Genomic DNA, 15,915 nt, shown 5'->3' on the forward strand with positions numbered 1-15,915 from the left:
AAAGGTCTGAGGCCCTTGTCCCAGCCAGGAAGAGGAGGGCTGGATGCTATCAGGCTGGGGTACAGCTGCAACAATCTCCAACAGCTGAAGTGCTCTCTGAATGTAGCAGACATTTCATTATGCAACTAAAGAATATTCATATTACCTAATTAGTAAGCTCAGAGAGCACCCAGGACCCCACAGTTCAACCCTGAGCTACAAATAATGTCTTCCATTAGCACTTGTGAAATGTTTTACAACTACGATTAGAAGGAAGCAGAAGCAACAGTGGCAGGCTTTTCTAAATTAACCACCAAACCCATAGTGGAAATGGGAGATTACAGGTTTCTCCGTGTCTGCTTGAAGAGGTGCAGGTTAGAGATTGTTCAATGTGATCAATTTGCAAGTGTTGACCAAGCCTGCCTGAAGTTTGCTTGTCAATGGTCCTGCATTGTCTTGGGAGTATGATGAGATCACTAGGACTCTATTTGAGTGAGGGTGACATGGAATACATGTGTATCAAATTTGTAGGTGACATGTAACTAGGGAGATTGATCAAAATCTTATATACAGGGCATTGAACATGTTACTGAAAATAGCCTAAAACCCTTACATGAATATCCTAAAACCCTTATATCAATCAATGGTGAAGTTGCATTATGAATATTAGGTGCTGTTCTGGCTGCTGCACCTCCAAAAGGAAATGGTGGAGATATGAGACATTTCAGAGGACAGTCTAGGAGAGTGCTGGAGTGACTTCCCCAAGAGGAAAGGTTGCAACATTTGGGGAATTTTAGCCTAGCAAGGAGATAAATGGGGGGGGGAACATGATGAAGAGGCACAGAAGTATGCATAATGTAGATAAGGTAAACAAGGATAAGCTATTTTCGCCATCCCAAAATACTAGACTTAGAGATTACCAAATGAATTTGAATCCTAGAAGAATCAGGAGAAAAATTATTTTTAAAATACAAGGTATAATTAAACTTTGGAATTCTGTACGGAAAGCACTGGCTGTTCACCTTGATGGCAGAGGGCCTGCTTCTGAGGGCATCTGTAGGGCTTTGTTGTGCAGCTTGCTAGCCACTGCTTGATCAGACTGCCCAGGGTGTGATCTAGGGGCATGGCTTATGTTCTAACCCAGTGTTTCTCAACCTTGACAATTTTAAGGCATGTGGACTTCAACTCCCAGAATTCCACAGCCAGCAATGCTGGCTGTTCTAACCTCAACAGGCTTGAACACTGGCTAAATCTAACAGGATGATGGTCAGCATTAATAAAAGTCTTACAGTATGTTGGAGAGCTCTAGTGTGTAGGAGTTCTGCTTTGAACTGTAAGATGGGGGCAAATATATTTAATAATACAGTTGATGGCAACATGTATCAGTCTCCTGTCTAGAGAATTCAGAATCTCTTAAAGACCAACCCCCCCATCACACCCAGAGGGAGAGCTAGCTCTGCACCCTGCAGCAGGGGCCAATGGACACCCACCCTGCATACCCTCCGTCCCTCTCCTGCTGCTGCAGATGGCTCCATCGGCTGAAAAAGACATTGTTCTTCTTCTCATCCATCTGATCTGTCCCACTGCCATCTTCTCATCCATCTGCCATCTTCGACTGCTTTTATTGTAACGTCTTTCCTTGACTGTTGCGAGCAGCGGGCTGCACACCGTTCTCAAAAGTTATGATTACTGTCGCTGCCCTTCACAAATGGGCTCAGCTCAGCGCTGCCTGGCCCGTGACGACTTAGATCGGCCTTGGCTGCAGGACCTTGATCCCCGCCCCCGCCTCCCCGCTGCCACGGAGAGAAGCCCAGCTCCGCGCTCTTCTCGGTCCGCTCCAGGAGGGGGCTCGGCCTTTCACGGGGACCACTGTCTGCTCTCGCTCCCCCTCCCTGCGTCCCCTCGGCTTGGGGCGAGGGGACAGGGGTGCGCCTGGCTTCTGCTCTGGGCGGAGAGAAACTCCTTGACCGCGGCTGGCAGTTGAGGGCGCTTTAGGCCGGCAGCTCGAGCGGGACGGGAAGCTCCGTGGCAAACCCTTCCCCGGAAGGACGGGGCGCCGCTTCACCCGCCGTCTGCCCCGGGCGCACGTTTCCTTACCGAGGCACCGCAACCTCCGACCGAGGGGCGGCGCGGCACGCTGCAAGAACAGCCTTCTCTGGAAGGAAGCGGAAGCGCGTCCTCGGCGGTGTGGGAGGGGGCGCGTGCTGAGCGCCCGGGAGCTTCGGGTGCGGTGAGGAGGATGGTAGGCTGGGGAGGGGCGCCCGGGAGGGGGGAGCAGACGGGGTGGGGGTGGGGGTGGAGGTGAAGAGGCGGCCGTTCTCCCGCTGCTCTCCTTCCGCGCAGTCCGCCTCGCTGGAGCTGCGGTCACGGGAGGAGAAGGACGCCGAGCTGGACAAGCGCATCCAGGCGCTGCGGCGCAAGAACCAGGCGCTCATCCGGCGCTACCAGGTGGGCTCCCGGCGGGGAGGGGTCGAAGGGGAGAGGTCCGGCGGGGGGCTCGGCTCAGCGTCTCTCTCTTGCTCCGCGCAGGAGATCGAGGAGGACCGGCGCAAGGCCGAGCGGGAGGGCGTCGCGGTGACCGGAGCGCGAAAGGCCCGCTCGGCGGAGGCGGGCAGGCAGCCCGAGAGGCGGCGAGCGGAGCCGGAGGCCGTCAGGCTCGCGGGGCGGGTCCGGCCGGCGCCCGAGGTGAGGCCGGGCGAACGGAAGGCCGGGGCGGCTGGGAGGGGAGCCGCCGCAGCCGGGCGAGCCTCACGCGCCCCGCTTCTCTCGCCAGGACCGGCGGGCGCTCGGGAGGAAGGCCGCCGCCGTCAGGGAGACCCAGGGAGAGCCGCAGCCCGGAGGCCGGCCGCCTCGCGCTGAGGCCGGCTGGATAGGGCTGGGCGCGGATGGCGAGGCCGGCGGGCGACGCGGGCGAGGCAGACGGCCGCGGGGCCGAGCGGACATGGCCGGAGGCGATCGGCGCTCCCAGGTAAGGCGTCGGGGAGGCGGCGGGGGGCTCCGGCGGCGGGGCGCTTGCAGGGCTCTTTCCCCCCGCAGGAGTGGGAGGAGCGGCGGCGGCGGAACATCGAGCAGATGAACGAGGAGATGGAGAAGATCGCCGAGTACGAGCGCGGGCAGCGGGTGAGTGGTGCGCCGGGGAGGGGCTAGGGGGGCGGGCGGCCCCGGGCTTGGCTGAAGCCCCGCTGCTCTCCCCTGGGCAGGACGGGCTGCAAGAGAAGAACCCAGTCCGCAACTTCCTGGACGACCCGCGCCGCAGTGGCGCCTTCTCCGAGGCCGGCCGGCGGGAGGGCAGCCGCCGCCACGTCCGGAACTGGGGCGGCGCCGACTTTGATAAGGTCAAGACGGGCCTAGAGCCAGGCAAAGAGCCGCCCTCTCTGGTGCGTTTGAGAAGGGATGTATATGTGTGGGAGAGTCTTTTCGGTCGCTAATCCTTTCTGGGCTGGTCTGACAGCTGCCCCCCCCCCGACTTTCCCCATGGGATTTTCTCTGGCAGGGCCGGGGCAGTGGTCGGTGCAGGGGCCCGAAGATGACCTTGGATATGACGCTTTCCATGACTGGCCGCGAACGGGCCGAGTATACTCGCTGGAAGCAGGAACGGGAGCAGATTGACCAGGATCGCTTGGCCCGGCACCGCCAGCCCACTGGGGAGTGGCGCCGAGACTGGGATGCCGAGAAGACAGATCCCGCGTAGGTGCCCTGATCGCATGGGCCGGTTGCTGACCTTTCTTTGGGCAGGGGATCAGGAGGGGATCCCTGGAGCAACTGAGCTGCAGAGGTAGAAGAGTCTCCCTTACCTCTGGCTTCTCATCTCCACAGGCTGAAAGAAGGCAAGGGGCCTCGAGGCTCATCGACTGACAAGCAGGGTAAGGAGGGAACACGTGCTGTGGGGGCTTCCTCTTTGCCAGAGTGGGGACAGTGCCCCGGGGCGGAAAGCGGATATTTGGCAATTATCGCCTCTGGAGAGCCTCTGCCTTCCTTTGATCTCCTTACTGTTGTAGAACCCTCCAAGCACCCTCCCAAACTACCCACTTTTGGGGAATTCATGGTTGGGCAGCCTGGGGACCGGCACCGGAAGATTCGAGGCCGTGGGCACCTCCGAGGGAGTCCTCCCAAGTCCCACAGGTAAACACAGGCTGGGAGGGTGGGAGCTACAGCAGAGGGTCTCGCTGCTTGTCCTGCCCTGGTGCGAGACTCTCGGCTCAGCTTTGGCTTGTCTCTGCAGCATGCATGACAACCGGTGGGAAAAGGAGGAAGCAGACGGGACGTTGCCTGCATCTGCAGGGGAGGATAAGGCGGAGGCTGCCCCTGTGCTACAGGTGGGGAGGGCTGCATGTGGAGTGTTTCTTACTGCTCCCCAAACCAATCTGGGAGACCTAGGTGGGCCTCTGGGGAGCTCTGTCCCTGGGCCAGGGTTGAAGAAGCCTTCACCCAAGCCGTGGACCACAACTGAGTCAAAGATAGTTCTTAGATCTTTCCTGTGATCCTTTTCTCTCCCACCCTGGGATCCCCCAGACAGAGCCACAAATAACCGCAGCGACAGAAGATGAGGAAGAGGATGAGTGGGAGGACGTCAGCGAGGAGGAGGAGGAGGAGGAGGAGGAGGAAGAAGCTGAAGCCAACAGCAGCCAGGATTCTTCCTTGGAGGAAGATGGGCCTCATCCCTCCTGCTCCCCCCTGCCCCAGAGGCAGCCCAGACAACAGCCCACCGTTTGGTCTGCTTCACCTGAAGAGGCTGCAGCCATGGAGGGGGCACCCCTGACCCCCTTGGAGCCAGCAGAGGGATATGAGCCTGTATCTGACTGGGGGGAAGAGATGGAGATGTGTTCCCCCCGAGCCAGCCACAGCAGCCAAAGCCCGTTGGCTGCGCCCAGGGAGGAACTGCCTGTTGGGACTGCTGGTAAAGGACACAGGCGGGCATGTGGAGGGCTCCTGAGGCAACCCTGGAGAGGTGGGGCAGGAGGAGGGTGTATTTTACTATGGGATGCTGCTCAGTGCTGTTCTTCCCTTCCTGCAGGAGTGGGTCCCCCAGTACCACTGGCAATGCAGGGATCCCTTCCTGTGGACTCCCCAGCAGGAGGGGCAGCCTCTGCTGCACCCAGAGCGTCGGAGGCAGAGATAAAAATGGATGCAGAAGTGGCCGAGCCCAAGGAGGTGGCTACCCGAGCAAGGTGGAAGATGGGGGTGAGTAAACTCCCTAGCGTCGCATGATCATTTAGGGACCAGTTCTGGCCTGCCTCCTCCCCTCCCCCCCCCTGCAGCTCACTGGAGCTGGAGATCACGGACTTTTAGTCTTCCAACATTCCTGTGTTACTTGCCCTACTCAGGGAAGGAGCTCTACTGTGCCCCCCTTTCCCCCCCCCCCCGTGGTTCGCTGCCTGCTGCTTTTGATCCAGGCCATTGTTTCAGAGTTTTGGTGGAATTATTTTAAACATGGACAAGCATGTGATGCCTGCTACAATTGCTTCCCTGCTGAGTCCATTGTAGCTGGAAGATCCTCTGTGTAAAGGTCTTGAACCCACCTCCAGTTTGGGAAACGGTTTGAGCTGCAGCAGGGCTGCCTTAAGGCCGCGGCCAAGGGGATCCTGTGTCCTATAAGCCTTGGAGAAGCATGTGTGTTCCTCAAGTACTTCTCTCTATAGGGCTCCTCTTTTTATGCTGCATGCATCTGCTATCGCTTGGTTATTTGGGGAGAGAATCCGCTTTGCCTCACTGGGAGTGGGTGGGATGTTGAGCCTTGTTTAGCCCTGTGCAGACTCTGAAGGGAGGCAACTATTGGCAGCATTACGAGTGGCCCCCAACAAACTCTACCAAGGGGTGCAGAAGGCAAAAGGTGCTTTGGTGGCTGCAGGTTGAGGGAATAAGTTCTCATGAGCAGCTGCAAAACAGCTGCTGCCAGCCAAGCATGGCCAAGCATGGTCTGGCAGGAAACCTTGTTTGTCCTTTCCTAAGCAAATGGCAGGTGGACCTTGATGCTGGGAAGGAAAGAGTCAAGATGAATGGAATGGGGGGGTGTCAGGCACCCACCCTCCTCTAAAAAATCTTTGCTTCACACAAGGACTGTGTGCTCTATTAGGTTAAAATTCCAATTAAAGCACTACTGCCAGTGTCAATGGATAAGTTGCTTAATTTAATAGAGTCATCAGGCATGCATTACATTAATGTGATTGTGATGTTTAAAATTATTGATGTGCTGATGTCCAGAAATCAAAATAAGAGTTATACTTGGGATTTTAGCTTAAGTTTTAAAATATACGTGCAGCATTTTATCGTTATTGTGGAGTATTTTTGCTACTCTTCAACCTGAAAGGCCACCAGAACAATAAATACTTCATAAGAGGGCAATTCTTACCCTTCTAAGAATTTGGTAAGAAGAAGAAGAAAATGAGTAAATGAACAATTTCGGTTCAGAAACTCCAAAAGTGTTAGACTGCTATATAAGGCTGGGTTCGAAGACCCAGCTTAACAAACTTAGCTTAAAACTTAACAGCCTATTTGCAGAATATGCTTAACTTGCTTAATTTTAAGTTTTGTGGCTTGGCATGTTGTGCCAATATAGTTAGCTTGGTTGGTTTATGGCTCTGTGTAGTGCGCAAGTATCAAAGGCTAGTTAATTTAGTCATCAGCTGAAGAGGGTTGCATGAACACAACTGGCTTATGGCCCCCATCCTGGCTTGGTCTCAGAGAATCTCAAGACCCCCTTTTGGCAGGTCTTTGCCTGTGGCCAGCCTCCTTCCCGTTGCTGTTTCGTGCTTGGTGATTTTTTCTCTCCTGCCCACCAGGAGCACTTGGAGAGTGAGGCACCAGAGGCTGCACCCTGATGGTTCTTTTCCAGGGCCACTTGGAAGGCAGCCCACCTTGAACTTGAGCCAGACCATCATCTTCCTCAGAGCTGCTGGGTACAGTTGTGACACGCACATGCGCTCTGCATGTTTCTGCCACTCTTGAACAGTCTCTAGAGTTTGGGCTAAGCCAGTCGGCTGGTCCCCCCCTCCCCAATCACCCTTTAGTGCTCTTAACACGCAAATCATAGATAAGTGGGGCCTACAGCTCTGCTCCCAAACCTTCTGCAATCTTCCTTGGATGGGAAAGGTAGTTTCTTCTCTTCTGTGTCTAGGAGGAGTGGCCTGGGCCCTGGGAGAGAATGAGGCCCTTCCTGTCGCGGGGTTGAGAGCTTGGCTTTGCCATTATCGTATACAAAGTAAAAAATGTCTTGATAATAAAGCTTGCGTGTGTCTTGCCTTCCTGCCTGCCCCATGGTCCTCTCAGAACAGCGAGTGGGGAGACCTTGTGGACATGCCTGGGGAGCAGATCAGCTGTGGCGCAGAGGATTCTTGCTGGAATAGAAGATATAAAAGCTTGAATAATTTCTTGGAAGGGAGGAATTCTGGCCTGTGCTGGAGAAACTAGCTACCCTTTGGCAAGGCTCTGCTACTGTGCTGACCAGCAGTAGGGAGCCAAGGAGAAGCTTCTGGATAGCCTCAACTGCAGAGGAATTTGCTCTCCCAGGTTATTTTGGCCCTGCCACAGGCATTCAGAAGTACATGGTGGTGCCTAAAGCTTGGCTATCTGGGTTCCCCACAGTCTCTCTTGATGCCATCAATCATGGTCGGGATGGGAGCCCTGGTGTTGCAATGTTCTCTTCTTTCTCCTTGGTCAATTCATTTGTTAATGACAGGTAGGGAGACTTTCAGCCTGAAGCCCCAGGTTTGTTGGTGTGTATGTGTGCGTGCGTGCGTGTGCGTGTGCGTCTCAAGACTGGATTCTCTATGTTCATAACAACATGAAAATGCCAGATGAGGTCATCCGCTGACTCGAGATCAGATATCACCGGTGTAACACCTGAAAGCTATGTATCCACATGTCACTTTGGCCCACGTCAGCAAGCAACCTGGGCACCTCTGTAAGGTGCTGCCCAATCAGATTCTGGGGGTTCCTTAATCCAGACTCCAGGCAGGTGTTGGTGTTTCCTTGCATTGGGTGTTGGGATACAAAAAAGGATCGCCCACAGCCCGTGCCTCCCCCTGTGGTCAGTCCGTTTCCAGCCAACTGGAGCTTCCCAAAATGTTTTGAGAAAGCTGAGATGTTTGGAGGCTGTCCACATATTTCTCAGGGTGCTTGGCCTTGGGATCCTAGTACAAACTGGATCCGGCTGCTCTGGTCTGTATCACCTGTCATTCCCCCCTCCCAATTTCCCATCACATACACACACCTTCATTGCCCTTCCATCCTTTCTCCCTGCTCCCAGCCTTTGATGGCAGAATGCCTGTCAGGTGCCAAGTTAAACCAGGCAGAGCTGTAGATCAGATGCGATGTCAGGTGCAAAGGATCAGGGGTCCTATGTTAAGTTGCAATTCAGAAGATTTATATGGCTGAAGATTTATATGGCTGAAGCCTAAACACAAGAATCTAGTTCAGTACCAAATTGAGAGAAGGGCCAGTGGAATTCAACAGGGCCTTTCCTTGGACCCTCTATGGGATTGTAATGGGCTAAGGAGAACCTGGCGCAGGTGGGAATGTGCTCATTCCCATTTATTACTTCTACAGCTAAAACTAAGAAAGCTGGATTAAAACAATGGAGGAATTGGACACAAGCATAAGCAGCCTCAAAGTATGGAGGTTGTTGATCGCCTGAATAATTATGCCAAGGTGACTGCCAACCAAACCACCAGACAACTTCTTGAGAACGGCAACTCAGATCAAAGGCCACCAAAACAGAAGATTAAGATCAAGAGAAATGAGGATGAAACAACTAAATGTCTATGGAGGTTCTCTACCATCCAGGTCATGGTTGTCCCAAAGGTGCTTTTCAAAAGACAACTGGACTTTCTTGGTCCTTTTTTGAAAACCAAGATAATCCAGTCATCTTTTGAAAAGTACCTCTGGGGTGAAATAAGTAATTTATCGTCCCCCTTTATTATGGAAGAACAGAGAGAGGCTGTAAAGAAGATTTGGCCACGGAAGGCTGCTGGCTTGGATGACATCCATAATCACCCTAAGAACTACTGCCCAATTTCTCTCTTGTATCATACCTATAAAATTGCCTCGCTGTAGCTGTAGAGCCCTTTCTCATACAGCAGCAGGTTAGATTTCGCCCTGCAGATCGTCAATTTAACCCCATATGTTGAAGATGGATTCCAAAAGGGCAACACAACAGGAACTGTATTCCCAGATCTCATGGTTGCATGGGATACCATCAATCTTGGAACACCGAAGCAGGAAGTTTATGATGTGACTAAAGATTTTAAACTTACAAATATCATTAGAAATCTGCTTCAGAGCCACATTTTTTGTGGAGTTCCAGGGAAGGCAAAGCAGACGGAGGAATCAAAGGAATGGCTTACCACAGGTAGTGGTATTGGCTCCCACTCTTTTTAATATTTGCACAATAATCAGTCACTTCCTGCAGGTAATGATATGTATGCTGACGATCGAGCAATGACTGTACAGGGAAAACGTGAAGAGGTTGAACAATGTTTAACTGAAGATCTTTCAGAGCTGGAGCAATACTGTTGTGCTAACCAGTTGAGGCCAAATCCAGCAAAAACTCAGATATACGCCTTCTATCTTCGCAATAAGCAGGCTGCTGGGAAGCTACGTGTTATATGGAAAGGGATGTTATTGAAGCATTGCTACAACCCTAAATATTTAGGGGTCACTCTAGATAGGACCCTAATATGTAAGCAGCAGTGTACTAACATTAAATTGAAGGTCAGTGGATGAAATAACATCCTCAGGAAATTAACAAGCTCCAACTGGGGTGCCAAATCAGGGGCCTTCCATTCCCCACCATCTGGTCAGAGCTGAAGAAACTTCTTGGATGAGAAGCAAAACGTCTTCAAAGAAAAACAAGAAAGTCCAGTTGGGACAAACCAGCGGACCTTAAGACAACAGCTCTAGCCTGCTCAGTCTGATAAATCAGTACCTCCTGGGAAAGCAGATGTTGCTCTAAATGAGGCTAGCCAGAATTATTACTAGATGCCTTAAACCTGCCCCTCTAGATAAGATCTACCACCTATCTGGCATTGCCCTGCCTGCGGTTTGCAGAGAAGCAGCAGCAAAGAGAGAGAGGCTCAAATCAATATCTAGACAACACCCTTTCTATGGCCTGCAACCAGCAGAGACTAAAATCTAGGAAAAGCTTCTTTAGGTCAACAGAAGACTTCAAAGAGTTTAAAAGCAGAGAGGACGAATGGAAAGGTACAAAAAATCAACACTGGATGGAAGCAAAGGAGGAGCTGGCATCTGGGTCTGTGGGAAAGTGTGGAAATTGTTGAACAGGCTGTGTATGGCTGCAAAAAGATCCAGAAGCACTCTGAAAAAAGGGGGCTATCTGGTACCTTCTGCCCTTTGTGGTGACATGCAGACAACAATACATATGTACTGTGTATCTGTCCTGTGTGCCCTCATCAGTGCACACTTGAGGATTTCATTGCAGTGCGACAGAACACAATGTTGCTAGCTCCTGGACAGGATCTGTTTAACTTGTACATACTTTAATCTTGTACTTTACATTTTAAATTTTATGTTGTACACAGCGCCTTATCTTAATTATGGTGCTTCTGAATGAATAAACAAACAGGCCTGAAACAAATCTGAGCAGAGATGGATTGGATCAGCCAGACTCTTGTTCCTCTGCAGAAGGCCAAAACTGGGTGCACGTGACACCGCAGGCTGCTTTGGGCAGAGTGCCGGGAAGGAATAAGTGCAGTAATGATTCAGAGAGGTGCTCCAGCAGGGTGAGGTGCCCTGCAGCAGCAAAAGTGGCCTCATGTCAGGAGTCCATACTGACTTTTTACCTTGAATTATACATGATCAGCAGGTAGTCTGCTGCCTATGTGATTCTGTACAGGTGGCCTCATATCCATAAAGCGAATATACTGAAAGATAGCTGGGCTTTCCAAGTAATGCTCTGCACTATTTGTGGCCTGACAGCCTTTCACACTTCCTCCTTTGTACCTGTTAATGTTGGTGGAAAAAAAGCTCAGTGAACATTTCACCTCACTGACAGTCTATGCCTTCTGAGGAGACACCAGGTACTTTCATGGGCAGCATTGCGTGCTGACATCCCCAGAACATCTCTGGCATTAGTTTGTCCAAGGAATTCATCCCCCACTGTAATACCCTGAATGATCAGATGTGGTCATCAGAAAGGCAGCTGGCAGAAAACCAACTAAGCAGGACGGTACCCACAAGAAAATGTCCCACTGGGGTGGGGGTAGGAGTTTCAAATTAGAGGATCCTCTCTTCTTTGGATCTCAGCTGGGCCGTATGAAACTTGGTTCCTGGCCACCCTTTGGCACGGTGTGATCATTCTGTACCACACTTGTTGCATAGACATATCATTCTGGTTGCTTACAAATATCCCCAAATTGCCAAGGCGCCTAATGATGTCATAGGGCTGGTCCCAAAGGTGGCTCTTCCATGCATCCTATGCCTTTGTATTGGAATAAGAGGAAAAACCCCTCACTGACTCTAGACTACCCTTCTCTGAGTTGAAGCAGCTGGTGTGAAGTCAAGCAGGAAGCTAGGTTTAAGGGGATGGCCTCAGAAACAGATCGGTGGGTGTCTTCAATCTGTAGCCTGCAGGACACATGCATAAGTCTGAGTGCGGCAGGGGCCAAGGAAGGTGTCCAGTTATTTAGGGCCAAGCAGAATTTTTGTCCTAATGGAGATCTGTAGGGTCAACATTTGGGAGATGAAGGTACCTAATAAATACCGCAAGGGTATCCTATTAATAGTTGACTTAATTTAGCGCCTCCAGTTAGGGAACATTTTTTTTATAAAGTCTAGCTTCCTCTTTTAGAGTATCCAAGCCCCTCCTTGCAAAATTGCCATCTTCAGTCATCTTGAGCAGAGACATCACAACAACGCCTTGTCCTCCACCGTAAGTACAATTTCTTTTTTCCCACCTGGGACCATGTAGAGGTGAGGGTTCAAGGGAGGATGGAGACTTCTTATTTCAGGCCTTTGCACATTGGATTAATTTTCCTCTTAAACTGTGTATCTTTTAAGAATGTATATTTGCTTTGTTTGGTAATCGGCACGCATTTTTGCCTCACAAGGGACCTTTCCGGTCTTTTGAATACAAATGATTAACAAGAGCCAAGTGGGATTTGTCTGCACTGATTTTTCTTTCCAAGTGGTTGAGGGAAATTCCAGGAGGGGACTCCCACCACCACCACCCAGGCAAAGAGAAGAAAGAGCCAAATGCAGGGCGACCAAACAGAGTGCCCACTCCATTCATGGGCAGCAAGGCTCCTTCCTGGGCCATCCTGAGCAAAACAGGCCTAGCAGTGAGGAGAACTGCCCCTACTGACCCCAGCAACCTCATTCAGTCTAATGGCAGGTTTGGCTATAGGTCGCAGAAATCGAGAATATTTAATAAATAATGTTTTTTTAAAAAACTGGGTCAAAGATCTTCTCTTAAAACTGGTGGGAGCTACCTTTAGGAGACCCATTCCTCACTCTCGTCTGTCTGGCATCTTCGTGGGCTTCAAATCTATACTCTAAGATACCACCAAAGAACAGCGTCCATTTGCTTTACCGTTTGTTGTCAAAGGACTGATTAGGCAATGTATGTGGGGAAAAAAATCTGCAGATTCATATTTTTAGCTTTGCTAACCCTTTCTGGTGGTTCCCTCCCATCCATGACCGCAGAACTTCTGACGGAAACTAGATTCTACCAAAGTAAGTTGTCCGAAGTCATTTGCAGTTGAATATCCTCTAAATTTAAAGTAGGTTATCCTTTTTCTTAGGATTCCACTAAATGTTACAAAAGAGCTTGTGAGTTTTAAATCACGGAGAAAATAAAAAAGCATGAAAAATAAGCAATGAGAAAGCACCAGACAAAATAGACAAGAGATTCATAGCACAAAGTTGGCTCGAAGCGGAGGTGACAGAGTTACTTGGAGATGGAGAACTGCTGTCAATTAAGACTGGCATTTCTTTGGCTGGGCCCTGGTAAAGTGGTAGACGGAGCAATTTGTCTAAGTTTGTATATTTATTAATATTTAAAAGCTCTCCAATAGCTGAAACTCTCTGGGCTATTTACAATAAAATGCACTAAAGTGTACATTTGAAATAAATACATATAGAATAAAATCAAATAAAATGCAGAATGAAAACTACATACAAATTGGGCAGTAGCACTGTGGTCATTCAAAAGCTAAAAGGATGCAAATGGAAAGGAAATTAAGAACCAAAGTGGAAGAAAGAGGGCAACTGCACTATATTTTGTCTGAAATTCTTGTATTGTCCTGAATTTGTACTGCTATACATATCTTCTGAACTGCAAACACTTTTTGAAGGAGTGGAATAGTGTTTCTGGAACGTATAATGGCAGGTTTTTTTTAAATAGTTGGGCTTGCAAAAACACTTGATGAGGCCAAGAAGAAGTGGATCCTTTGCAGTCCAGCTGTTTGTGGGAGGGCAGCTGCCTTAGAGGAACAGGATGTTCTATGGAGCCACAATTCAGTATGTTTGCTTGCATGCTGTGTCTTCTAAGAACCCTCCAATTCTGCTTTGCCGATCTAGATTTAGCATGTTATGTGAACCCTCCTGGATTTGTGGGATTAAATATTTACTTTTGCATTCAGCCACTATTTCTAAATATTAAGATATGTATACACCAGGGGTGTCAAACTCACATCACATGACGTGTTGCGACGTATCGTGACTTTTCCCCCATTGCCGGAGCTGGGGTGGGTGTGGTTTTGGCATGACTCATCCGGCTCGCGGGCTGGCAGTTTGACATCCCTGGCATGCACTGTCTCTTGCTGGGTCACTGGCTTCTTCTCAAACTAGTCTACACTTTTTAATTGTACCTTATTTCAGCTGATCTTGACTTTTTTTTTAACCATAAAATGTTTTGGGCATGTGTCTCCCCATCAGCTTTATTTCTAATCTTCCCAATTTGTTCTGGGTTTTACCAACTTTTTATAACAGTTTTAGAATATTTTAGAATGGTTTACCAACAACTGAAAACTCACAGTATGGAAAGAGGTCCAAACTGGACTTAAAAAACATTTGCCTCTTCCTGAAACAGATAAAGTTGGCCTCCATCTTTTGAGGGAGGGGTGTAATACCCAGTTCCTCTCTTTCTTATCCTTTTACAGAACTGCCCACCACTTGGAGATGGATTATCCTGTGGAAGGTTTTCCTGGCATTTCTGACTACGATTATTCAAACTTCACAGAGGAACCTCTCAGCGTAGAGCAGAGCAGCCTGAGTCCCATCATCTTGGTGGCCATTGTCCTCTATGCCCTGGTGTTTCTAGTGGGCACGCTAGGCAACGGGGCTGTCATCTGGGTGGTGGGGTTCCAGATGCAGCGCACAGTGAGCTCAGTCTGGTTCCTTAACCTCTCGGTAGCAGACCTTCTCTGCTGCCTGTCTCTGCCTGTTCTGGCCGTGTCCCTTGGCTCCAAGAATCATTGGGAGCTGGGAGATTTTGCCTGCAAGTTTTTGCCTTCCATCATCATCCTCAACATGTTTTCTAGCATCCTGCTGCTGACCCTAATCAGCATGGATCGTTGTGCCCTCGTGGTGAAGCCCGTCTGGTGCCAGAATCACCGCTCGACCCGCTTAGCCTGGAGACTGTGTGGCGGGGCCTGGATCTTTGCCACCCTGCTCACTCTACCTTCATTCCTGACCAGAAGAACACAATATGAGTTTCATAACCTGATACTCTGTGTGGTCGACTATGGCTTCTTTGGTGTAAATCACCAAACTGCTGAGATCTCTGTGGCGGTCACACGCTTCCTCACTGGCTTCCTGGTCCCTTCAGTAGCCCTCAGCCTCTTCTACGGGCTGCTGGCTCTGCGTGTACGCAACAGTCGCTTCACACGCTCCAGGAGGACCCTGAAAATGATCTTGGTGATCATAGTGAGCTTTTTTGTCTGCTGGGCTCCTTATCATGTGATTGGCCTGATTCTGGCCAGTAAGAATCCGAGGAGCCCCCTCTTCCATTTCCTGAACCAGATAGACCCCCTGGCCGTGGCGCTCGCCAGCACCAACAGCGGCATCAACCCCATCATCTACGTCATTGCAGGTCAAGGCTTCAAGGTTAAAATCTGGCGCTCACTGACTGCCGTGTTGCGCAATGTCCTGAAAGAGGAAATATCAACAGCCACCTCCCAGGCCAGGGGGGGCACTCAGGGCTCCTGCACCACTATGGAAGTTCAGAGCACTTGCACAACCCTGTAAGCCCTTCCTGAGCAAGGCCGCTGTGCCTCTATCTTTGAGCTTGCTCCCCTTTGGCTAGAAACATATTCCCAGCTGCTCCCTCTGGCCATTCTGCCGTGCTAGTGTTGTTCTCCACTGGGACCAACTGCCCAAGATCCAGTGACTGTCACTGACTCTCTGAACCACCGTTTCTCCCTTATTCAAAGATAAAAATAAATAAGTGGACAGAAATGTGCCTAAACTTTTGTGTATTGCTTCAGTATGCCTGCCTATGCATGTGTATCTGTGTATAAATATAACAGAAAATATTACTGATATACTAACATTTCATTTATTGCAACTTATATGGCACTTCATTTCTGAGCAGCCTACACCACTGATATCAGAAGGTATAAACTACAATTAATCCATGTGCTGCACCACTGTTAGGATCCTATTTTCCCCTAATTTGATTCCTCTTGTGGAATTAAATTCAGAGGAGAATGGAAAACAATAGACTACTCTTCCTAGTGTTGAAGGAAAAGTCTTCATCATGATTCAGTCCAAGCCGGGAATAAACAACATGGTGACTGCTTTAGAAAGAAGGTTGCAGTTTATTGAAGAGAAGAGCCAGACAGAAAGATGGCTCTGAAAGAAAAGAGGGAGAGCACAGGTAGGGAGTGGGTTTTTCCTGTGGCATGAACTTTGACCTGATCTGAGTCAGAGTGTGCCTTTCTGGTATTCTGATGGTGGTGGGTTAATCCTAGTATGTCCCAA

The 15,915-nt window shown here is 50.1% G+C and overlaps 2 protein-coding genes across 7 annotated transcripts; both read left to right on the forward strand.

The window, feature by feature from the left end:
- The first annotated feature begins 1,084 nt into the window (after positions 1-1,084).
- On the forward strand, positions 1,085-14,299 carry CCDC9 (coiled-coil domain containing 9). Of its 6 annotated transcripts, none has more exons than XM_039362044.1 (14): positions 1,085-2,221; positions 2,323-2,427; positions 2,509-2,664; positions 2,753-2,947; positions 3,016-3,099; positions 3,180-3,356; positions 3,473-3,666; positions 3,796-3,842; positions 3,978-4,101; positions 4,202-4,295; positions 4,492-4,876; positions 4,994-5,160; positions 11,783-11,863; positions 13,337-14,057. In XM_039362044.1, exons 1-14 carry the CDS (start codon positions 2,219-2,221, stop codon positions 13,418-13,420), a joined length of 1,896 nt encoding a protein of 631 aa, XP_039217978.1. In that variant the 5' UTR covers positions 1,085-2,218; the 3' UTR covers positions 13,421-14,057. The 6 variants fall into 6 exon arrangements, with proteins under 6 accessions (XP_039217978.1, XP_039217979.1, XP_039217980.1 ...); XM_039362045.1 differs by lacking the exon at positions 13,337-14,057 and adding an exon at positions 14,094-14,299 and having other exon boundaries at positions 1,086-2,221; XM_039362046.1 differs by having other exon boundaries at positions 1,086-2,221; positions 12,735-14,063.
- Positions 14,300-14,301: 2 nt separating this feature from the next.
- Positions 14,302-15,180, forward strand: LOC120316500 (C5a anaphylatoxin chemotactic receptor 1-like). The gene has a single exon (XM_039362190.1). It carries the CDS (start codon positions 14,302-14,304, stop codon positions 15,178-15,180), a length of 879 nt encoding a protein of 292 aa, XP_039218124.1.
- The last annotated feature ends 735 nt before the right edge of the window (positions 15,181-15,915 follow it).

This window comes from Crotalus tigris, unplaced genomic scaffold (assembly GCF_016545835.1).
Source record: "Crotalus tigris isolate CLP2741 ecotype Arizona unplaced genomic scaffold, ASM1654583v1 scf7180000019364.2947544272:3078424, whole genome shotgun sequence".
NCBI classification, from domain to species: Eukaryota; Metazoa; Chordata; class Lepidosauria; order Squamata; family Viperidae; genus Crotalus; species Crotalus tigris.